The 23,772-nt window shown below is 58.5% G+C and overlaps 2 protein-coding genes and 1 pseudogene across 2 annotated transcripts; 2 read left to right on the top strand and 1 right to left on the bottom strand.

Annotated features, from left to right (window-relative positions):
• Positions 1 to 7,131: 7,131 nt before the first annotated feature.
• On the top strand, positions 7,132 to 8,064 carry LOC125990658 (ribonucleoside-diphosphate reductase subunit M2 pseudogene; annotated as a pseudogene).
• A 68-nt stretch (positions 8,065 to 8,132) lies between these two features.
• On the bottom strand, positions 8,133 to 12,738 carry LOC125990657 (DNA-directed RNA polymerase II subunit rpb1-like). The gene is made up of 3 exons (XM_049758072.1): positions 12,596 to 12,738; positions 9,085 to 12,494; positions 8,133 to 8,974 (listed from the first exon to the last, which is right to left on the bottom strand). Exons 1-3 carry the CDS (start codon positions 12,736 to 12,738, stop codon positions 8,133 to 8,135), a joined length of 4,395 nt encoding a protein of 1,464 aa, XP_049614029.1.
• Positions 12,739 to 12,744: 6 nt separating this feature from the next.
• Positions 12,745 to 16,496, top strand: LOC125990655 (uncharacterized). Its single transcript, XM_049758071.1, has 2 exons — positions 12,745 to 13,292; positions 13,415 to 16,496. The coding sequence occupies exons 1-2, from the start codon at positions 12,745 to 12,747 to the stop codon at positions 16,494 to 16,496; spliced, it is 3,630 nt and encodes a 1,209-aa protein (XP_049614028.1).
• Positions 16,497 to 23,772: the final 7,276 nt, after the last annotated feature.

The raw sequence follows: 23,772 nt of genomic DNA, 5'->3' as shown, positions 1-23,772 counted from the left end.
AGGGTACGGCCTGGCCTGTACGTCCGACGTGGCGTGCGTCAGGATACCCAATTTCAAGCAGGTGGTGTACGTAGAGTGCCTGGGCGACGCCGATAGAGTTAAAGGGCTGTTTGTCGACCACGGGTTTAAAGTGTACGAAACGCCGCTGGCCTGCAACCTCTACGGCGGTAAGGGTAAAGGCACCTTCTTTGGGGCGCGGGCGTCCGGATACGCGGCGCTGCGCGCCGTACAGGAGCACGTAGAGGCGCACACGTTTAAGCTGCACGAAACAAAGGTTGGTAAAACCCTAGAGCTGACTGCCCGCGCGGGCCTGCCCTCGGTGGGGTGGGTGGCCGTGCAGCAGAGGTGCGCCGTAGCCCGAACAAAGACCATGGTCGACCGCGAGTACCTTGTGGCGAACTGGCAGTCGGACATCGAGGCCGCCCCCCACGTAGAGGGCGTGCCCCTGCCTACCGTTTGCTACTTTGACATAGAGGTCAAGTCAGAGTTTGTCAACGTGTTTCCCAGCGACAAGGACGACGAGGTCGTCTTTCAGATAGGTATGGTGCTGTGCAAGGGCAGTCAGGTACTCAGGACCGACCTGCTGTCGCTCAGGGGTAACGACTACGACGGCGCGGTGTACCAGTACGACACGGAGGCCGACCTCCTGCAGGCGTTTGTTGCGTACATCAAGGAGCACCAGGTGGTCGCGGTGTGCGGCTACAACATAATGGGCTTCGATATACCCTACCTGATCAAGAGGTTCAGCCGACTGTCGGCCCTGGGCACGCTTAGACGCGTGGGCTGGGATCCCACCAGACTGGCCCTGGAAAAGACGTTTGGCGTGGGGCATGCGAGGATAGCCTACATACAGTGGGAAGGCGTGCTCACCATAGACCTGTTGCCCATAGTGACCATGGACCATAAGCTCGACTCGTACAGTCTCAACTTTGTGGCCAACCACTTCCTTAAGACGGGCAAGGACCCCGTTAAGCCCAAAGACATCTTCAACGCGTACGTGACGGGCAACATGGCCACGGTCGGCCGGTACTGCGTCAAAGACACGCTGCTGTGCCACCAGCTCGCCTGCTACTTTAATACGTGGCTGGCCCTGTGCGAGATGGCCTCGGTGTGCAACACGTCCATCGTGCAGTTATTCACCCAGGGTCAACAGGTGCGCGTGTACTCTCAGATATACAAGCACTGTACGCCGCGCTCGGTGACAGACAAGGTGTACGTCATACCCGACGGCAACGAAGCCGAAGCGGTCGGCTCGTACACGGGGGCCTACGTCTACGAGCCCGTGCCGGGCGTGTACAAGAACGTCGTGCCCCTAGACTTTTCTAGCCTGTACCCAAACATCATCATCAGCAAAAACATATGCTACACCACCATAGTAGAGCACGGCGGCGAGGAATACGCCTGGGAGGAGCACGAGGGCTGCGAGCACGCCCCGCAGCACGCCGAAAAGGAGGCTATGGGTCGGGAGATCGGGGCGCTGCCGGCCAAGGCTAAAGTGGAGCGCACGCGTCTCAGGGATCGCGTACAGCGGCTCAAGATACGGTACGCCGCCATGGTGCCCGGCGGCGTAAAGTGCAACACGTTCAGCTACCGGTTCACCCGAGAGTTTGAGGGCGTGCTGCCCAAGGTGCTCAGGGGACTGTTGGACAGCAGAGGGAGCATACGTCGTCGCATGAAGGACGTCAAGGACAAAGACCTGTACACGGTGTTGGAGAAGAGACAGCTGGCGTACAAGATCAGCGCAAACTCTGTGTACGGCACCATGGGCACGCAGAAGGGATACCTTCCGTTCATGGCCGGGGCTATGACGGTGACGTACTGCGGGCGCAAGCTCATCGAGAGAGCCGCCGAGCTTCTCAAGACCGTGGTGGGGGCCACCATGGTTTACGGCGACACGGACTCGTGCTACGTACAGCTGGGTCACGACCGCGCCTCCCTCGAGGAGCTGTGGGACCTGGCCGTCGACGCCAGCGACACGGTGTCGTCGTTCTTCGATAAGCCCGTGCGCCTCGAGTTCGAGCAGTGCATCTACACAAAGTTTATCATCTTCACAAAGAAGAGGTACGTGTACGTAGCCGCGGCCAGGGACGGCACGACCCGCACGGGCAGCAAAGGCGTCATGCTGTCCAGACGGGACAGCGCCATGTGCGCCCGCAACATATACGCGGCCGTCATGACGGCCGTTCTCCGAGAGGACCCCCGGGCCCACGTCACGGCCAGCGACATGATGACGGCCATCATGGTGCCCGGGGCGCTGCCCGACGACGACTTTGTGCTCACCAAGAGCGTACAGGACATAGGCGACGAGTGCGATAACCGAGGCTCGTACCGCGTACGCAACCCCCAGAAAGCTCAAGAGGCGGCCCAGCAGAGGTGCCGCGACGGCACGGGGGACGCGTACCGCGTCGCTCTTCGGGAGGAGCTCGTCAAGCAGATGCCTGCTCAGGCCCAACTCGCCGAGCGCATGAGGCTACAGGGGCGCGCGGTCGTGTGCGGGGCGCGCGTCGAGTACGTCATGCTCAGGCACCAACACGGGGTGCCCGAGGCGTCCCTCGGCGGCAGGATCCTAGACTACGACCACTGGAGCGACACCAAGGACGTGTACCCGTTGGACCGCCTGTACTACATGAAGAGCGTCATAAACGCGTGCGACCAGCTCTTTGTCACGGCCGGACACGGCGCCGTGTGTAGCAAAGTGTACGCCGCGCACCTGCAGGCCGCGTACGTGCGCAAGGAGCTGCTCAGGCAACAGAGCGTTGTATATTAAAATGGCAGACACAGAGCAGCCGCAGCAGCGCAAAGAGGCCACGCTGTCGTGCAACTCGGTAAAGGAGCAGTTGCTCGGCGCCATGGGCGCAGAGTACAGATTGCCCAACAGTGTACTGCAAGAGGTCATCGCCCACATAAAGAACCAGTACATTGTGGACCTGTGCGCCCGTATCACCATGGGCCTCGACTACAACAACAGCAAAACCGTCACCGACAAGCTGCTCAAGGTGGTCGGCATCTCGGGGTGTCCGGAGCTACCCGCGTACTACGTCAAGTCGGGCACCGTCATTAGACTCATGAAGGACAAGATGCCCGGAGTGCGCATCCAACAGCAGGTACGTAAGGGTTTGCAGCAACACATCTGCGTGTACCTGCATACGGTGGGAGTGCTGCTGAGCCAGCACACCAAGGCCTGCGGCACCACGCACGTCAAACCCGAGCACGTCGCGCACGTGCTGAAAAACAACAGGATCGACTCGAGCGCTCTGACTATGTAAAGTACCGAGCGTACGCATCTTGATACACCTGCAGGTCGGCCGTACCGGACGGGCAGAGCGCGATCCAATCGAACGCGCGCGGGTGTTGCCTTATAAAAGTGCGCACACTATTCACGGCCACCCGAACAGCATCCCGCACGGGATAGTTGTGCACACTTGTAGAGATGGACGGGAACGCTATCGTGCGTATGTTGTTGTTCATGGCGGCGTACAAAGACTGCATGTAGCAGCTCATCAGTTGCCGGGTCTGCTGCGCGGTCGGAACGTCGCCGCGATTCAGCGCAGGGCCCGCGGTGTGGATGATGACGTCGGCCGGATGGTCATGGCCTCTGGTCAATTTCGCCTGCCCGACCGGAATGTCGCCCGACTGCCGGCATTCTTTCAGAAGCCCGGGGCCCGTCGCACTATGTATGCACGCGATGGCCGCTACGCGTAACGTGGATACGTCGCACAGCCTAACCGTAACCCGCGTGGGTTCGACGGGGGCGCTCTCGTAACGCGCCGGCGTCTCGGCGTCCGGTCCGGTCCGGTCGCCGTAGCCGGTCGCCGCCTCCGGGTTCCGGACGTCGGTGTCGTTCCGTCGGCGCTCTCTAAACCTGCGCATGGTGTCCATGAGTTCGCGGACGATGGCGCTGTTGCTCGCTACGGCCCTTATACAGTCTACCGGGGAGTTGAACCTGCGCAGCGCTTTGTCCAGAGCGCCCGTAGCGGCCATGATGGTATTCGGAGCCAGGGGGTAGCTACGTATGCCGGGTCGGTATGACACTTGGATCTCTAGGGCGTTTAGTTGGGAAACCTCTTGCCACGTATAGGACAGGGCGGCTTCGCGGCTTCTGAGAGTGATGCCGGCCTGCGATACGTACACGTTAAGCATGACCCCCGGTTCGGTCGGGGAAAGTTGATCGTCGCTGTTGACGTAGAAGCGAAAGCTCGAGGCCATGCCCGTGTCCACCTCGGTGGCGGTGTGCTTGTCTATGCACGCGACAATGTCGTACATGCCGTCCCTAAACATGAGAACGTGCATCTTACCGCTCTGCGCGGGACCCCGCGTAAGCTCGTACAGACGCGTAGCCTGCAATCGAGACATGCAGATTACCAACTGCGTGCTAGGAGGGTTACCACCGGATTTAATGATTTGATATGCGGCCGACGTGACTACGGGCATCTGGCTGGCGTTGAAGTAGTGAGGGCAGAACCCCATCCGATCGGGGGCCATAAAGTTGACAAAACCCTCGCGTGTCAGGTTGGGATGCAGCAGGCGTATGGGCACGGTGAGGCGGCCGCCAAAGATCTGGGCCGCCACCAACATACACCTACGCGTGGCGTCGTAGTCCCCTTGTACGTCCCGTACTTGAGCGCACCCGGAGCTGGTGTGTTGAACGGTCACAGAGCGCGTCGGATCACGATCGTACATGATTTCGACCGTGGTCTGCCTGGCCACCACAAACACATCACCTATCTCTAGTAAAGTGAACATATTTTTAATTGGTCGAAACATTTGATTTGTCTGTTTCGGTCCGTTACATCAAAAACAGCTAAACGATGGGTTCCACTAGTCAGCTGTGCTGCATTGCAGCGCTGATAACCACGGTCCTGTCGAACGTCAACTTGATGGTGGACGATGGCAGCGGAGAGCCAATGGACGGCTACAAGAACTACTCTGAGCACGGGACGAACCTCACGGAACAGGAGCAGCACGTGGTACACGTATCCGTGGTAGTAAGGGGCAGCGGTACCGCGTTTACGTGCAGCATCGTGAACGTCACCAAGCTCAAAGGTCCGGTGACAGCGGCTCGATTCACAAACGGATGCAATCCGTTATGGCCCAATGACATTGAAGACACTACAGGAGGAAAACCACCTACTCTACAGGAACCACCGCCTTCCACTCCGGAAACATCACATACGATGGACATCGAAGTGATGGAAGATACCATAGAATCGAGCAATGGAACACCGCCACCTTCTTTACAGCGCTATACTACGGAGGCACCACCTCTTCTGCAGCAGCCGCCGCCTCTTCTAAACCACACTATGGAAACAACACCACCTCTTCTGCAGCGGCCGCCGCCTCTTCTGAACCACACTGCGAAAACAACACCACCGCTTCTGCAGCAGCCACCGCCTCTTCTAAACCACACTACGGATGCACCTCTTCTGGAGCAGCCACCGCCTTTCACTACAGAAGCACCACCTCTTCTGCAGCAGCCACCACCTCTTCGAAACCACACTATGGAAACAACACCACCACCTATGCAGCGGCCGCCGCCTCTTCTAAACCACACTGCGAAAACAACACCACCTCTTCTGCAGCGGCCACCGCCTCTTATAAACTACACTACGGATGCACCTCTTTTGGAGCAGCCACCGCCTTTCACTACAGAAGCACCACCTCTTCTGCAGCAGCCACCACCTCTTCTAAACCACACTATGGAAACACCACCTATGCAGCGGCCGCCGCCTCTTCTAAACCACACTACGGATGCACCACTTCCGGAGCGGCCACCGCCTTTTACTACTGATGCACCACCCCTACAGCAGCCACCGCCTATTGCAGACCACACTACGGAGGCACCACTTCCAGAGCAGCCACCGCCTTTCACTACGGATGCACCACTCCTACAGCAGCCACCGCCTCTACTAAACCACACTACGGAAAAGCCTATTCTTCAGCGGCCACCGCGTTTCACTACGGATGTACCGCCTCTGCAACAACCACCGCGTCTGCCGCCTCTGCTAAACCACACCACAACGGAAACACCACCACCTCTGCAGCAACCACCACTTCTTATAAACCACACTACACCTCTTTTGCAGCGGCCACCGCCTTTCACTACGGATGCACCACATATGCAGCAACCACCGCGCTTGCCACCTCTACTAAACCGCACTACAGGAGCGCCAACGGCCGGAACATCTGTTGTACGGAACCACACTAGAAAGGCGCCTACTACGCATGCCCCACCTCAGCAACCGCGTTCAGGCGCTGCAACACCACCACTGGAGCAGCAACCGTGTTCAACCACAGGTGCACCACCCGCTAAAGTGCCACCTCTACAACACCCAACGCCTACGGCGGTACAGCCACTTCCTAACCCTGAAACAGTATCTCCACCACAGCAGCCGTGTTCCACCCCTAAGATACCACGTCTGGAGCAGCAGCCACTCCCAAACGTAGAGATGCCACCCCTACGGAAACCACCACCACCACCACCAGCGCAAGTGACACCCACTGAAGCACCAGATGACATTTATTTAGGCGGTTTGGACAATCTGAAAGTTAAACCATGGGGTTACATGATGGGTTTCATTATAGGTGTGTGCACCGTAGCGTTCGTCTTTGTTGTCGTTTTACTCGGACTGTATTGTTACTCAAAGTGTTCGAAACGCTACACGAGTTGGGATGTTCGCGATACATATGCAACCGTTCCGCTCGGGACTCTACATCTACCAGCGCGCAATGTCGACGGCGCGCGTAGAGTCGCCCCGCCTGCGTCGGCGCGCGCCGATGTTGACGACGATGCCTACGAAGCCGAGTACGTAGACATGCCTTCACGTGCTGAGGTGTATGACAATGATGAGTAGGTTTTCCGCCTTGATGTTGTGTATAATTGAAGACAACAACACGTGTATAACAATAACGTATCTGCATGTATAAACGTCTTTTAAGCTGTATCCCTTGGTGTTGTGTATAATTAAAAACAACACGTGTATAACAATAACGTATCTGCATGTATAAACGTCTTTTAAGCAGTATCCCTTGGTGTTGTGTATAACTAAAAACAACACGTGTGTAACAATGATGTATCTGCATGAATAAATGTCTTTTAAGCAGCATCCCTTGGTGTCGTGTATAATTAAAGACATGAGTGAGTACGTGTTATTGCCGAGCAGACCCGACCTATGGGCTATGTACAAGAAAGCCGTGGCGTCTTTTTGGACCGTGGAAGAGGTTGACCTAAGTACCGACGTGCAACACTGGAAGGATAAGCTGAGCGAGGCCGAGCGAACATTCTTCTCTTACATATTGGCGTTTTTCGCCATGGCCGACGGTATAGTGGGAGACAACCTGGTGTGCAATTTCATCAAAGAGACCGAGCACATCGCCGAGGCCAGGGCCTTTTACGGCTTCCAGATCGCTATGGAGAATATCCACGCGGAAATGTACACTCAGTTTATCGTGACGTTGGTGGACAAAGACAAACAGAAGGCTCTTTTCCATGCGGCCGAGGACATGCCGTGCGTCAAAGCCAAAGCGGACTGGGCGCTTAGGTGGCTCAACGCGACAGACGTGGACCTGAGTACCAGATTGGTGGCGTTTGCCGTGATGGAAGGCGTCATGTTCTCTGGTTCCTTTGCGGCCATATACTGGCTCAGGATGCGCTCTCTGATGCCCGGGTTGTGTTTCTCCAACGAACTCATCAGTAGAGACGAGGGTCTGCACTGTGACTTTGCGTGCATGTTGTTTACTACACTGGGCGCGCGTCCGGATAAAGTGCACGCCATAGTGAGCGAGGCCGTGGCTATCGAGAGGGCGTTTTTCGACGAAGCCCTGGCTACTCCTTTACTGGCCATGAACAGTAAAAGCATGGGTCAGTACATAGAGTTTGTAGCGGACCGCTTGCTACACGACCTAAATTATCCCAAGATGTACAATGTCGCTAACCCGTTTGGATTCATGGAGAGCATCAGCATAGAGGGTAAAACCAATTTCTTTGAGCGCAGGGTTAGCGAGTATCAGAAGCTGGGCGTGTACATAACAAGCGACATGACGTTTAGCACAGGCGAAGACTTTTGAGCAAAAGAATGTTGCATGTCCGGATCCGGACATGTAACACGTGCGCGCGTGGCTCCGCCGAGTCCCTTCTAACCGCACGACATGAAAATTTCCCTGACCCGTTGGTAGTTACCCAGCTGCAAGGTGTCCACCGTATGCATGTCCTCGATACGGCCGTACGCCTCAATGAGCCTGCGGGCCTTTACCGGTCCGATGCCTCTAATGTGTTTGTTGAAGTCCGTGCCGAGCAGGATGCAAAAGTCCAGGAACTGCGGGGGGCTCATCCGGTATTTGGCCAAAACGTCGGCCACGCCGACCTGACAGAACTGCCCGGCTTTAAAGTTGGTCAGCACGTAGGGCACCCCGTGCAACGCGGCCACCAGGATAGCGTCGGTATCTATGGTCATGACCAGGTCGGCCGCGCCGTCGGCCACCATCTTCACGCAGTGCATCTCGCCCTCGGTCCGGGCGTGCACGTACGGTACGCCGAGCGCCGACAGTATGCCGCGCATCCTTATGTAGTGCTCGGGGCTGACGGCCTGGTGACACGTCACTCGGTGCCTGACGTAGTCGTCGACCATGCGCGTGGATATCATGTTGGCGGTCACGTTGTACTTTTGCGCGACGGTGGCCTTGCACCTTTCGATGACCTCCTTGTTGCCGTTGCTCACGGCCTCGGCCACAGCCTGGTGTTTGAGCAGCGTGGCCAGCCTGCGGCTGGCCCTGACGCTCTGCTCGTGTTTCTTTTCGACGGGCGATTTGCCGTCAAACACAAAGGTTAATTCAATGTTGTTTGCGGTCGCGCACGACGCCACGAACCTTTTGAGCAACGTGTCCCACAGCCCTCCGTGAGCAGTCTTGAAGCGGTGGAGGACGTACGCCGCGTCCACGGCGATGCGTTTACCGGCGTAGTGGTGGTAGGGTAGCCATTCTTCAATCACTCCCACGCTACGCAAAAATGGGTTCAGGTTTTTGATGCCCATTTTTAATTATAGTTTGTGGCGAGGTGACATGCTCCTGTGCCCAGCGGCAGGACTTTACCCGCCACGAGACACGCGCCCACTCCGGCGTTGTGATCCTGCTGGCCGCGCATAGCGCTACCCACCAGGATGTCCATAGACTCTTCAAACGTAGCCTTGCTAATGGGTCCCGTCTCGCACCTGCGCATGGTGTAACGGTCCACCGCTGTCGGCGTGCCGCTAAACGTCATCCTGTCCACCAGCAGCCTGACGTGCGCCATGTGCACGTCGGAGCCCAGGCACTCGACCATGCTTTCGGTGAGGAACCTTTTTACGGCCACGAGGCCTTTAGCCTCGTACACGTCCCACACGTTGTTGCACCTGGTTTTAACGACATCCACGCCGGGCACCCCTAGGGCGTAGAGGAGCGTGCTGCCCGTCACCACGGCTACCCACGCCCCCTTGTCGAATACATACTCCACGCTAGAGGCCGTGGGCGCCGAACCCACCGAGACACCGGCCAGGTAGCCCTCGCCGTCGGTGCACCTGTCTATGCGTAGAGTGTAAGGCGCGCAACGTGCAATGGAGCAGCACGATCCGTGCTTGCCGCTGATCCCGGCAATCACTTCGTCCATGGTCACGCGCTTATCAAAGAGCGCGGCTCTGTCAAACACGTACTCCCCGGCCGTCGTGCGCGACATCAGGAACTGCTCCACCGGCCCGTTGAAGAAGGCCGAACCCAAGGCGTCCTTGGAGCCGCTGAGGCTCGGGGTGCCCACGGTATGCACGTACAGTATCCTTTTGTTGTTCTTTTTGCTCAGGTTCAGGATCTCGCCAAAGCGCATGCTGCCCGTGTCGTGCAGGCCACCGGCCCTGTGGAATATGTTGAGCGTGGACTGGGTCTGCCTCGCACCAAACGCCTGAGCGCACACTATGCCGACGGGCGAACCCGGCACGCACACCGCTTTGGCGTAAAACGCGTACACCTCCCGCTCCCAGCGGTGCGGATCGCCGCAAGGGTACCGGGAGGAGCCCTCGGTAATATTACGTCCGTGCCTCAGCATAACGCTGGCGCGCACCACCTCGGGCATCATGAGCGCCAGTCTGTCGCACACGCGCTTCGCCGCGGCCGCCATGGCCGAGGGGTCCGCGGCGCGCACGTCCGCGGACGCGTCGATGCGCCTGGCCAGGCGCTCAAAGTCTACAGGGTTGCCGTCGCGCCAGCACAGCATGGGGTCCAGACCGTGGCCCCCGTACAGCAACTGCACAATGTTGCCGTTGGCGTCGCGCACGCTGAGGTCGTTGGCTATCCTCAGGTCCTCGCTGAACTTGACCATACGCCGCTCGGCGTAACCCGTCACCCCCGTCATCTGGCTGGTGGATATCATGCCCTCGCGACCGCACTTGGCGTGAAAGAAGGCCTCCCTGGGGTTAAGGCCGTCTAGAAACGCCGAGCGCACAAAGCCGCGCGACTCGCACCTCGCGGCCGCGTTCTCCAGTTCCACGGCCCTGTAAAAGGGCAGCGTGCGGTAGCCGCAGTCCAGATCGCGCTGCACCCGCATGCCCTCGACGTACTGCTGTCCGAGCATCATGGACATTTGCATGGTGTTGAAGGTGTCGCCTTTACTGCCGGCCCTCGTCATGGTGGACATGGCCGTTTGACGCATGGGTACGGCCATGAGCGTGTTCTTGATGGACTCGAGGATGGCCACGGTCTCGACTTCGTCCCTGGCGGTCCCGACCATGGCCATGTGTTGATCGTACACCACCCGTGTAATGTGTTCGGTGTCGGGCAGCACCATGTCATCCAGTCCCACGCTGACCGGGAAGCGCACCAGCCACTCCTTGGCCACAAACTGGGCGCGGTCGATGAAGCGACCGGCCACGCGCTGGCCGTGCTCCAGGGCCATACTGCGTATTATCGAGTCGTGGCCGCCGCTGAGCGCGCGCTTGGTGACGTGGCCGTGCACGAGCCCGCCTTTCGAAAACACCACCCCGTCGCGGGACCACTCAAAGTCCGGCGGCATCATGAGTCGGAACAGGTCCCGCGCCGTGCGCGGGACGGGGTCGTACGTATCCACGGCCATGCAGCACTGGGCGGCAAAGTCCGTTTCCAACGGCTGGTCCGCTTTGACCGACATGGTGTACAGCGCCAGCACGGTGTCCTGCACCAGCATGACCTCCACGCCCGTGCTGCAGTCCGATAATATGTTTGTGTACGGAGACATGAGCGCCATGACCTCGGCGCGCGCCTCTACGCTCCGGGGTAGGTACAGGTTACCCTCGTCGCCGTCGAAATCCATGTTGAAGCCGTGCGTGACGGCCAGGTTGACGCGTATGGTCTTGCCGGGCAACACCTTAACCCGCATGCCCAGCATGGAGTTGCGGTGCAACGTAGGCTGCCTGTTAAGGACAACCACGTCTCCGTCCATGAGGCTGCGTTCGACCCTGAGGCCGCAGCGCACCACGTGCTTACGTCGGCCGCACTCGTCGTACAGGCCCTTGAGGTGGCCCATGGCCCTCATGTGGCGTATCTTGTCGAGATTGTACTTGGTGACCGTCTCTTCTACCGTGAGCGTGTCGGCCACCTGGGGCGGCACGGCCACCTGGTCCAGCAGCAGCGTGCTCTCGGGCCCCACCACGGAACGCGCCGTGTAGTTGTGTCTCTTGCCCATAATGTTTTGCCTGAGAAGGCCTCCCTTCTTGCTGATGCACTCCTTGAGACCCACCAAGGATTTGTTGCTAGTGACGTGCACGGCCCTACCCTTGCTGTTATCCATGTACGACAGCACATCACCCTTGAGCGCTACGTAGCAGGCTCTGCGCACCTCTTCGGTGACGGCCGAGGCGAGTTTGAGGTTCCGCTTGACTATGTACGAGATGAGCAACGTGAGGTCGTCGTGCACCAGCGCGCCGCCGACCTTGTTGGGCGGCCTGCAGCACGAGGGTAGCACCAGAAAACGTTTCATGATGAGGTTCATGGGGTGTACGTAACCGGGGCCCATGGCGGCCAGCGTCTCAGGAGTCACGCGCTCGAAAACGCCTCGAGCGTACTCTACGTCGGAGCACACCACCTCTGTTCCGCCCTTGTCTTTGATCACTATGTACATGGGATCAGAGTTACTGGACGCGCACCTAACGACGGGCTGGTGACGCCCGCAGTGGGCGCACAGGGAATGCTGGGGTGGCAGTCGCCACAGGGCGCTCTCGAACTTTGTGCCCGGTATATGACGCCCGCAACTGTGACACAGCACCCTGAGGAAAGCCACGCACTCCTTGTAGTGCAGTATTACGCTCTGCGCCAATTCAATGTGACCGAAATGGCCCGGGCATACGCTCGAGCGGCACGTGACGCACTGTTTGTCGTAGGTCGGTTCGTTGTCCGAGGGCGTGAGAAAGGGTCCTAGCTTCGGGTCGTACAGCGCCCCGGGCTCCTGCTTGAACGACGCCCTGTTGATCTCGGCGACCGACGTGGCCAGCACGTCGTCGGAGCTGTACACCCCAAACGTGAACGTGTTTATATCCATTATATCCTGCGCTCTTTACCGCAGGCCACGCAGCACACAAACACGGTGAGGGCCTCGTCGGCCGACCTGGTCTGCTTGGTGATGAGGTACGTTCTGTCGGTCCCGCAGACCGTGCACTTGTACTGGGACTGCGTCAAGCTGTTGAACCTGTTGCGGGCCAGCCGGTCCTGTTCGGCTTCCTTGGCGTAGAGGTCCGCGTATTCGCTCATTAGAAAATGAGCCGCTACTGCGTCTTTGGACATGTGGGCGTGGGTAAGTCGAGCTTACTGCGCAGCCTGGCCGACTTGGGCTATACGACGGTGTGCGAGCCCTGGAGCCAGTGGGCGCCCTTTTTCGACCTGTATATGAAGAACCCCGTTAAATGGGGCGCAGCCTTTCAGCTAGTGGTAGCCAAGTCCTACGCCGACATCTACAATTCAAATGTACGCACGCCCCACGACATGGTGATAGAGCGTTCTCCCCAGTGCTGCCTGGCCTTTACGCGCTGGATGTACAAACAGGGCCACCTAGACGCCGAGTCCTTTGACGTGGTGCGGCGCTACGTGGACAGCGTTCCTTGGTTTCCCCACGTGAGAAACGTGTATCTGAGATGCCGCCCCGAAACGGCCGTGGAGCGCGCTCGGAGCAGGCCTCACGAGCCCAACCCGTGCCCCCTCGACTACATGTATTACCTGCACGACCAGTGGGAGCAAAGAGTGACAAAGGATACTATTGTGATAGATGCGGAGCAGCCGCACGAAGCGGTGCTTCGGGACTTTGTCGCGTACGCCCGATGATAGACGCGCGTCTGTACTTTACAGGGTGTGCAAACAAGGCGCTCGACGGTTCGGAAACATTTGTTTTCCGTAGCGCCACAGGGGTCCCTAGGGTATTGTAACGATGCAGGCCCATCTGTCCCACTGGACAAAGCCCGAGCGGCTGGTCCACCACCACATTGCTCAACGTGCAGATACCGCAAGTGGTACGGTGCGAGCTGCCCGTGATCATCCACAACTACAGGGTCACGTTCGGCGACGTGGCGTACTCAAAGCCCAGCCCCGAAACGCCGAGCATGGCCAGGGCCTACGACGAGTCTTACTGCACGACCGTATCGTGCAAGGCGTACTTGACGTGCTTGTCGACGGGCGCTACGTACGTGCAGCACATCCACAACCTGGCCAAGCTGCCGGTAATGGTCAAGACCCCGACGCTGTGCCCGGGTACGGGAGAGTGTCCCAACGACCCGGGCGGCTTCTTTATCATCAAGGGCAAGGAGCGTGTCATCATACCCCACATCCGCACAGCCTACAATATACCCATCACGTCTCACTGCGCCATGAACAAGGGCCTGATGTGCGAGATGCGTACCCACGACGAGTGTACGGGCAACCACCTGTTGGTGCAGGTGCGCCTCACGAACGTGCTGGAAATGTCTGTGCCCTACATAAAGACGTTCCTGCCTGCCGGAGCGGTCTTTCACGCCTTGGGTGTTCAGGAGGATGACATGCTGCGTTTCTGCAACCTAGGCGTCGCGGGGCGCGACGGCACCTACGAGTCTACGCACGTGGCCGTCACGCAGAGCTTGTTGATGCAGTACCACGCGTGCGCCAGAAGCCCCGACCCCTTTCAGTACATAGTGTCCCTGGTGGGAAATCAGTCTGTGACGTGCGAGTACGCCCGTTCGGTGTTTTCGAGCGTCATGTTCTGCCACACCACGCCCGACATGTCGGGCTCGCACCTCGGCTACATGGTGGCCACGCTCATGATCGCCCACAAGACGGGTACGGTGCACGACAAGGACAACCTGTGCTGGAAGCGCGTAGATACGAGCGGGGCGCTGACTCTATACCTCTTTAGGAACCTGTTTAAACAGTGGGTGTGCACCGTGAAGCGGCACATAGAAAAGACGTGCGTGGTGGGCGTGCCCGACCTACAGGGTAAGAGCGGTGGCGCCATCAGCAACGTCATCACCAATGTGCTGCATTTGGCCTTCGCCACGGGCAACTGGCTGGTACGCAAAAACTCTGGCACCAGCAAAAACACATACACGCTGCGCGGCGTGTCCCAGCTTATGTGCGTGCAAAACTACGGGGCGCGCCTCAGCAACCTGAGGCGGATGGCACACTCCGTAGGCTTTAAAGGAAAGAACCTCAAAGTGCGGCAGCTGCACAACTCGCACTACGGCTACATATGCCCCTACGAGACGCCCGAGGGGGACCGGGTGGGTAACGTGGTGCAACTGGCCCTGTCGGCGACCGTGTCCGTACCGCCGCGGGACAACGCTAACCTGATGGCCTTGGTAACGGCGTGCCTCGGTAGATTTCCCACGGGCCCGCAACCCGTGCTGGTCAACGGAGGCATCGTGCGGTGGGTGGACGACCGGCATACGGTCGGCACTCTGCTGCTTCACGCGCTGTGGGACCACGAACACGTCACCGTCGTGTTCCGCCATTCTCACGGCGTGCACGTGTACAGCGAGGGCGGTCGGTTCGTCAGGCCCCTGGTGTACCGAGGCCGCGGGTACCGCATGGTGTGCCCGGCCCTCGTGCAGGAACTGCAGGTGTCCGTGTTCCCCGGCCCGACGGAACGTCTGCGGAACGTCGGGCCGGTCAGCGACTACACGGACCTGCCGGGCATAGTGGTCCTCACGGACGCCATGTCGGCCGTTATACCGTTCCACAACCACACTCAGAGCCCCAGAACCTCCTACCAGTCCAACATGGGTAAGCAGGCCGTCGGCATCCCGTGCCTCAACTACAGGTCCCGTTGGGACATCACGCTGGACGTCCTGTGCTACCCGCAGACGCCGCCGTCCCACAGCCGGGCCCTGGAAGCCCTGTCGTTCGACAGGATGCCCCACGGCGCATGCCCCGTAGTGGCCGTGCTCACCTTTGACGGCTATAACCAGGAGGACAGCATCATCCTCAATCGGTCGTCCGTGCAGCGCGGCCTATTTGTCTCCACCACCTACAAGACGCTGTCAGAGTGCGAGACGCGCGTCAAACGCAGCGAGTACGACCGCATCATGCCGGTGCCCGAGGACAAGCGTAGGCACGGCTTGGTTTACGACTACCTAGGGGACGACGGCGTGCTGGACCCCGCTCTCGTTAAATTCGTAGCGGCCAACGTGGTCGCGGTGGGCAAGATGAGCTTCAACCAAGCGCACCCCGACGGCGTGTGCACGTCCTTGGTCGTCAAGCCGCACGAGGAGGGCTACTTTGACGACAAGCTCGTGTTCAACATGCCCGACGGGTGCAAGTGCGTCAAGATTAAACTACGTAAATACCGCGTGCCCGAGATGGGCGACAAGTTTGCATCGTTTACGGCCCAAAAGGGCACGTGCGGCATGATGTACGACCAGTGGGACATGCCCTTCACGGCGGACGGTGTAGTGCCCGACCTCATCATCAACCCGCACGCCTTCCCCAGCCGCATGACCGTGCACTACCTACTGCAGATGTGCTTCGAACTGGGCGCCGTAACGGGCACGGGCAAGACGCAAGACGCTACGGCCTTCAACAACGACGGCGCGGACCTGTTGCGCGATCTGGACTACGCCAAGCGGGTCATGTACTGCGGCCGCACCGGCCACAGTTTCGACGCGCACGTCTTTATGGCCCCGTGTCCGTATCAGCGTCTGAAGCATCTGGTGGCCAACAAGATGCACGCCAGGACCAAGGGCCCGGTGGATCCGCTGACCCGGCAGCCCGTGGCAGGTCGCTCGCGCGACGGCGGCATCAAGATCGGCGAGATGGAGCAATGGTGTAAAATCAGCCACGGCGCCGCCAGCGCCTTGCACGAGAGCATGACGTCCATGAGTGACCCCTACACCGTGCCCGTGTGTTCCATCTGCCACACGATGAGCGACAGCTATAACATTTGCAAACACTGCCAGAGCCTGTCCATGGAAACGTATGCTCTGCCCTACACCTCCAAACTGTTTTTCCAGCAGCTCGCAAGCATAGGCATTAAGACGCACATACAGTGAAATGGTCTGCCAACATATACCGTGATATGTTGGCAGATGTAGTAAGACACGCGCGCATACGCACGTGCATTTATTTATTCAACACAATGTTTCGAAAGCAGGACGGTAAGGCGAGTTTGTGTTGGTGCGCCTTGGCTCTGGCCATGGCCTCCAGCGTAGGCAATCCATAGCAGTCGCACCGCGTTTGCAGTATGTCGGTGGCTTGCCGGAGGAGGCGCAGCACGTCTATGTGCTCGTGGTAGGGGTAGCCGTGCTTGTACAGCCCCAGGAAGCTGTGGTGTTCCCGCGACGTGAGAATGCGGAATTCGCGGGACGTGTGGCGTATAGGGCCCTCGAACGCCGTTATAGCGGCGAGGTAGTACTTCATGACCTGGGCTGTAACCAGGGTATAATTTTCCAATATGACATGGAGTAGATTGTAGGCCTCGCGCACGCCCGGCATGTACAGGATGATGCTGCACGCCGATATCAGCGCGCTAGGCGTCAAGGTCTGGCCCGTGTAGATGTTTAAGCAATCTCGGGTGCGGGCGTGCTCCACGACGCATACGACGGGATAGTCGTCGCCGTACACCAGAGGGCCGCTGGGATCCAGGGTTTGCAGTAAGTCGACGTAGCTGTTGTGATAATGCTTGAACATGGATCGCGCGGCCTGGGGTAGATCGCCCGGGCGCTCCGCTATGGCTTGGGCACAAAAGTCGTGCATACCCATGCACGCAAACTGCTTGGCGGGACACTGGAAAAAGTCAAACACCACTCTGTAGATAATGCGGCGGGGCCACTCGGACACCATCCTGTGCAGCTGCATGCTGTCAAACAGATCCTCGCGGAAGCACATGTCGTACACCCTGTCCGGGTCTACGTCCGGATGCGACATCATGATGTCTGCGCCGCTCTCGAACCGGTCTTTGGTTACGTCGTAATACATGTCTGTCATCAGGTCCATTCCCAGAGAGCACAGCTAGGCCACGCTGCCGTAATCTAGTTTGCTGGCCGCCAGGTGCAGGATGTTGTAACCCGTGGCGGCCATTTTGGTAAACCATAGTCCGCATTTGGACCGGTCCCGCAACACCCCCTTGAGGTAGTCCAGTCCGCGGTTCTCGGCGAACGCGGCCAAGTAGGCTTGAAACACCGGGGCGTCCTCATCGTACTCACACAGGAACGGGTCCATGGCTGGTTATGTACGACACGCGATGCGCTTCGGCGGATTCAAACGATTGCTACGGCGACGCCCGGGCAATTTACAGTCTGGCTACCAAAAAAAGAAATGTCGCTGCAACGCTACGTAAACACCATCAATCTGATGCGGGAACACTACAGGCGGTCTACCGAGGACCTTCACAACGCGGTCAGGTTCATCGCCGCGGACTACGACTCGGTCGACATGCTGAGCGACCTCGCCGACGGCATAAAGGCGCGCGATCCGAAGGAAAGGCTAAACGATATCCTGGCTAAACACCTACAGCATGACACGTGGGAGTTTATGAGGAACCCGGACGTCATGTCGCGTATGATCCAAAGGTACATTATAAACAACCCCCAAATAGACAAGGAGAGACTGGCCACCCAGATGTACGATTTCGACGGGGTGTATCAAGAGGAGGTCGGTGGGCCGCTGCGCGAGTGGGAGACGCTGCAGACGAAAGAGGACCAAAAGTTCCAGGCCGTCGTCGAAGACGTAAAAGCCATGTATAAGCTGCACGAGGGCAAGATACAAGACCTCACCGACCTGTATAACAGCGCCCCGAAATATAATTCCACGGAAGACGCGGTGCAGTCTATGCACATGCTGACAAACAACATATCGGACCTCGACGGCCCGCTGGCTACAAAGGACAGCCTGGCCAAACATGTGGAAAAGTACCGTTCGCAGTACAGATACAGACCCCCCGTGTTAAGCAACATAGAAATACGCAACGGGCGTCGGGTGAACGCGGGGACTACGGTAATGACGTCCAAAACGATCAACCTGAAACCCGGCGTGTCGCACATTTCGTTTCACGCGTACGCCATTAAACTGGTCGGAAACAGTACACGGGTGCGTTTGGACGCGGTGTCCGAAAAGAAGTCAACCTTCTTGGTCGAGGGCAGCACGGGGACTACCCTCAACAGTGTAATCTTACCCGTGAGCATGGTGTGGGCCAGGTTCAACGTGACCATCGGTTGGGACAGCGGTAGCCAAATGGTTGAAACGCCGCGACTGCACATGATCGAGATCTTTGGTTAAAGTCGAACAATGACCAAGCTGGTCAGGTCGTGGAATTCCAAGTTGGCCCCCTCTAGTTTGATCCCAACCTCGTGCCGTCCCGTAGCCAGCGGTTGGTAGGGCACTCCGAAAAGGTGTACGTTGCCCGCGTGCGCGGCCCCGACGGGTACGCTGTCGACGGCGCGGTTGCCGATCGACAGGGTGACGACGCACACCGCGGCGGCTTCGCAAGTAACGGTCTCGTCGTTTGGTTTGTCAATGTCCTCGATTATCTCGTCGTACGTGCCGTAGCAAGGACTGAAATACTGCACGTTGACGTACAACATGTATTGCTTACCCTTTATAAAGTTGTAGGTGACTACCCTGGCTAGCCAGTAGTCATCTCTTTGGGTCACAGCCAGGTTATTTTCGCTCAGTCTGTACATGATCGCTCGGGGTATAATATCGTTTGGAGTTTCAAAGTGGCTCATGGCGCCCATAACCGTTTTAACGTCTTTACCCGTAATCCCGACGCTGTCCAACGGCGCCTTAATCTCCGCCAGCTTGGCGGCGGCTTTGTCGTAGTCGGCGCGCAGCTTTCGTCTCGCGCGCTCGTTTACCGTCCGCGCCTCGACCATGTTACAGAGGTAGTCGTTTATCTTTGCGAGTACGGTTTTGCCGTTATCTTGGTCGGACGCGTCCGCAAAGGCTTTCAGCACGTATTTGTGAGATTGAACCATCACCGTTATCAGGGTTTGTACCCTACGCACCTCGGCGGACAGCATCCCCATTAGCGTTTCGCCCACCCATACCTCGTATTGGGGTAGGCCGCGCTGGGGCGCGGACGCTATCGCGCCGACCTGGGCGACGAAATCCTCTACGGCCTTTGTCATCCTCTGATCGCTCTCTGTCACAAAGTCGGCGTGCCAGAGGTCTATGAACTGCTTGGCGGTCATGCCGTCAAACACGGGCGCGTCGTACACGCGCCACAGTTGGGCCTCGATGTCGCCGAGCAGAGATCTCAACTTGTCTCTGATAACCTGGTTGGTGCGGCTGTACTTTCGCACGCCGTCGAGCCACCGGGTTTTGTCCAGAGACTGCGTACCGAGTATTATGTCGTTCACCAGGTTGGTGTAGTGGGTCGTCCACAGCCTCTTGAGTTCGGCGCCCACACCCCTGGTCATGTGCAGCATAGCGACTTTGTACTCGCGGACGGCGGCCTGCGCATCTACGTTGCCGTCGAACACGGGCACCCAACCCATGTCCATGTGCAGCATCCCGTCGGGGCGGCCGTCCACCACCGGGTTCAGCGGAGGGTCGTTGTCCGAGGCCTCCTCGAAAACCATGGTCTTTAGCGCATTCAGTATTGCATCTACCATTTTTAGATCTCTAAAGTCATACAGTGAAACGCGGGAACCACCATGATATACGCGGGACTCGAGTCCAGTTCTATATACACGTCCAACGTCTGTTGTCGGCTGTTCACCCTGACGACGTTATGCACAAACGCGCTCGTCACGTCGGAGCCGTCGAACGTCTGGTGCAGGTGTACGTCCTTACCGTCGAGCACGTATCTGACTACGAGCATCGAAGTGTAGTAGTCCGGTTGCGAGTTCGGCGCCGGCCCCGTGTTAACGACGACCGTTCCTTGCAGCGTCACCACTAGCTTACTGGGGGCCCTTACGGTGGTCGTGGCAATCTTGTACATTTTGTCGTACGGCGCGGCGTTCGGGCTGACAATCGGCTGGACCATTGTCCATTCGGGGATAAGCCGGTACAGCTGCCTATTGAGATGCATGAAACTCCCTACGTGACTCACAATGTCGGCTACGTCGGGGCCAAACACGTGCGACTTGGCCACCAGCTTAAACGCGTCCGCTTCAGCGTCGGCCGCGTTCCGCGTGAGCTCGGCCAGGTCCTTGTTGGCATCGTTCACGTTGCGTTTGTGTCGGGTAAAGTGCTCCCGGACGCGCAGCAACATGTTGTTGAGTGTAGTGTTGTGTTCGGCCGCGAGTCTGTAAGCCATCTCTATCATGGGTACGTGTGTCGCAAGCTCGTAGTCGTACCGTTCTTTAAGGTCGGCCAATTGTTTCGCGGCTTCGTTCTTAGCCGCGTTGAAGGCTACGTAACGGTCTACTTGGGGAATCAGGCGGCTCTCTTTCATCTTATGCAACAGGGCCGTCATGGCCAGAGACGGGAACAGTTTAGCGTCTTCCTCCAGCCTGGCGCGACTGTCGGCAAACGGGTCCGACCTCTGCAACTCGGCTACGTAGTCGCGGAACTCGGTCTCGCTATCGGCGATCGACTCCTTTATCAGGTTCTCAGCGTCCTCCCTGATACGGTCCGTCAAGGCTTTCGCGTCCGCTTTCCCGGTGGCTACGGGTTGGACGTTGTCTACCACCCACTTGAGCAGCTTATTCATTTCAGTGTCCAGTTCGTACCTAGCGGCCTTCTGTGCGGCCACGCAGAGGTGTTTAAAGTAGTTGAGCTGGGATCTAGCGTACCACATCAACGCGCTGTGCTGCGCGTTGATATCGGACATGGTCTGGTTTCCTTCTACGTTCGGAACGGCGTGGTACGAGAACACGGGCTGCGACGACGGTGGGGGCTCCGCCGCAGGAGGGTGAACAATGGGGGACGTTCCACTCTCCGCCCGCGGGCCGTGGCCCGCCGCAAGATTCTTTTGCCACCGCCCGTCGGGGCCCCGGCCGCCGGAACAGGGGTCGCCTTCCGTAGGATGCGCGATGTACGGTTCGCCGTATATCACCTTAGCCGCAACGTCCATTTTTAACAGTACGCGACACGGACATTAACGTCACCCGTCGCTTTGCGCTGAACGCGCGGGGCGGAGGGCCGTCATCGTTTCTACGATAGGCGGTCCTAGGCGTAACATGGGCACCGAACGGGCGCCCCCGCTACGGCGGCGCGTCCACAGGGCCATGTCTACGAGATATCGCTCGCTGGTGTCAATCTCCTCGACGTAGCACGGGCACTCCTCTAGCGGTCCCTTTCCCGTACATCCTCGCGGCGCGCCGCGGGGAGAACAGGGGCTTGCCGATGGCTCCATTGACGCTGTAGTGGATGCGCACGGTGAGGTCAAACAACTGGTCGCGGGTTCTCAGCCAGTTGTCCAGGTCTATATAGGCAACCTTTTTAATGTAATTATTACGACACGTCTTACACGGGATCAGGGCGTGTAGATTGAGGAGCACGGCCCGCCACGCCGCCCGGTCGGCCAGGGTGAGCACCCCGGGCGCGGCGGCGGCCGCCGTGTGCAGGACGAACCACATGCGAGGGCCGAAACCGGCGGGCTCAAACGAGTGCGCTACAGAGCTCATTTTTTTTTCTCACGGAACCGCTTGCGTGACAACTTTATTCGGGCGCGCACGAAAGCAGGTACGCAATCAGCTTGGGCGGCACGCGGTACCGTTGCTTCAGGGTGGTGCCCCGTCGGTTAGGCTTGCCGCCGTCGGTGCGCCTGATGTGACCCCAGCGCCCCGTGTCGTCGTACCGGACCATGGCCGGGCACGCGCCCGGCCCCGTGCACGTCAGCTGCTCGGGCAACGCGACGTTGGTCCATATGGCCGTGCGCTTGCGGTATCCCCACTCGGGGGCGTACCGGCAGTAGTCAAAGACGTACATGGGCTTTGCGATGTAATCCTTGGCGCGCCCGGTGGCCGGGTTCTCCAGAAAGTACGCCCGGGGCTCGAAATACTTTACAATGTCTTCGGTGCGCCTCAGGAGCGGTACGCCCACCTCCTCCATATCCTTGAGCATGAGTTCGTGAGTCCACGTAGCGCCCATGTGCCGGGCGCTGGGCCTACCGATGTTGCAGCGACGCGTCTTACTAAAGGTCTCGCACGGAAAGGACGCCCACACTACGTCAAAGTAACCGCGCGGGTACTCCCCGGCGTAGTCCCACTCGAGCACGTCGCATTTAATATCGGGATCGCCCGCGATGTCTAGCGACACGACCTCCCAGCCCAGCGCCCGCGCTACCGCCCCAACGCTCCCCGTGCCCGCGAATAATTCCAATATTCTCATTTTATGTCAATACTGAAAAGAAAACAGATGACAGCACTACCATTGAACTGCCTAGGCACCATCTTTAATCTCTTGAGCGATTTAGTTATTTACATAATGGAGGTAAGGAACCGTACTAGGGAAAGCGTGAGGCGGCGGCGCCGCGCATCCTGTCGCGAGCCCCGGGACGAGAGTGTACAAAAAGGCTATGGCCGCGCAGGGCATGACGGTGGAAAATGCAGTGACGGCGTTTGTCACCCTGATGGACAGGATGAAGCAGGAGCGGGAAAAGCTAAAGCACCAAAAGATGGAGAGGGACTACTACACTACGGCCATATTGGAATACTGCCGTTCGACAGGTAAATCGCGGTTACCGTACAGCGATACCATCGACGTCGTCCTCAAGGAGACCAAGAACAAAAAGGGCGTTTGTAAACCCCAGCTCGTAATACGCAAGAAGAGGATTTAAAATGACAACCCATCATTACTCCTCGGAGGAGCTGGATTACATGCCGCTGGGCGCGCTCAGCGATTACAAACAGCAGTTTCGGCACCTCCTCAAAGGGCGATACCACCTCGTGTCGTACGCCGTGCTTTACGCGGCCTGCGTGAGGCTTCGCCATCCGCGGATCTGTATGTACACACGACAATTGTAGTCATATATTACACGTAATATGTGACCTTTATTACAGTTTAATCAACAGTGCCTTCGCAGCTCCACGGTCGGAACACCAGACGACTGCACAAGGGGCCTTTCCGGCTGTACGGTCGGGACTTGGCCCGGAACGCCAAACTGCGCGAGGGGGGAAGAACGGAAACATCGTTAGGAGCACGCGCTACGCGAAACGACACACTCACCTTGTCCGTAGAGTCGTCACACGCGATGTCTAGGACGGTGACGTTTGCGTCGCACTCGAGCGACATCAATCTCAAATGTCCGTCGTGGCCGTACGCAACCATGTGCTGGCCGGTGCCCGGGACGTTAAACTGTACGAGCTGTGCAGAGAGAGACGTCGATGACGCGCGCGCACACGCTACGCGGTACGGGAGGGAAACCCACCTCGCTCGTCG

The sequence above is a fragment of the Syngnathus scovelli genome, chromosome 20 (genome assembly GCF_024217435.2).
Source record: "Syngnathus scovelli strain Florida chromosome 20, RoL_Ssco_1.2, whole genome shotgun sequence".
Lineage (NCBI taxonomy): Eukaryota > Metazoa > Chordata > Actinopteri > Syngnathiformes > Syngnathidae > Syngnathus > Syngnathus scovelli.
The sequence above is the reverse complement of the archived record's forward strand: the minus strand, read 5'-3'. Positions and strand labels throughout refer to the sequence as shown.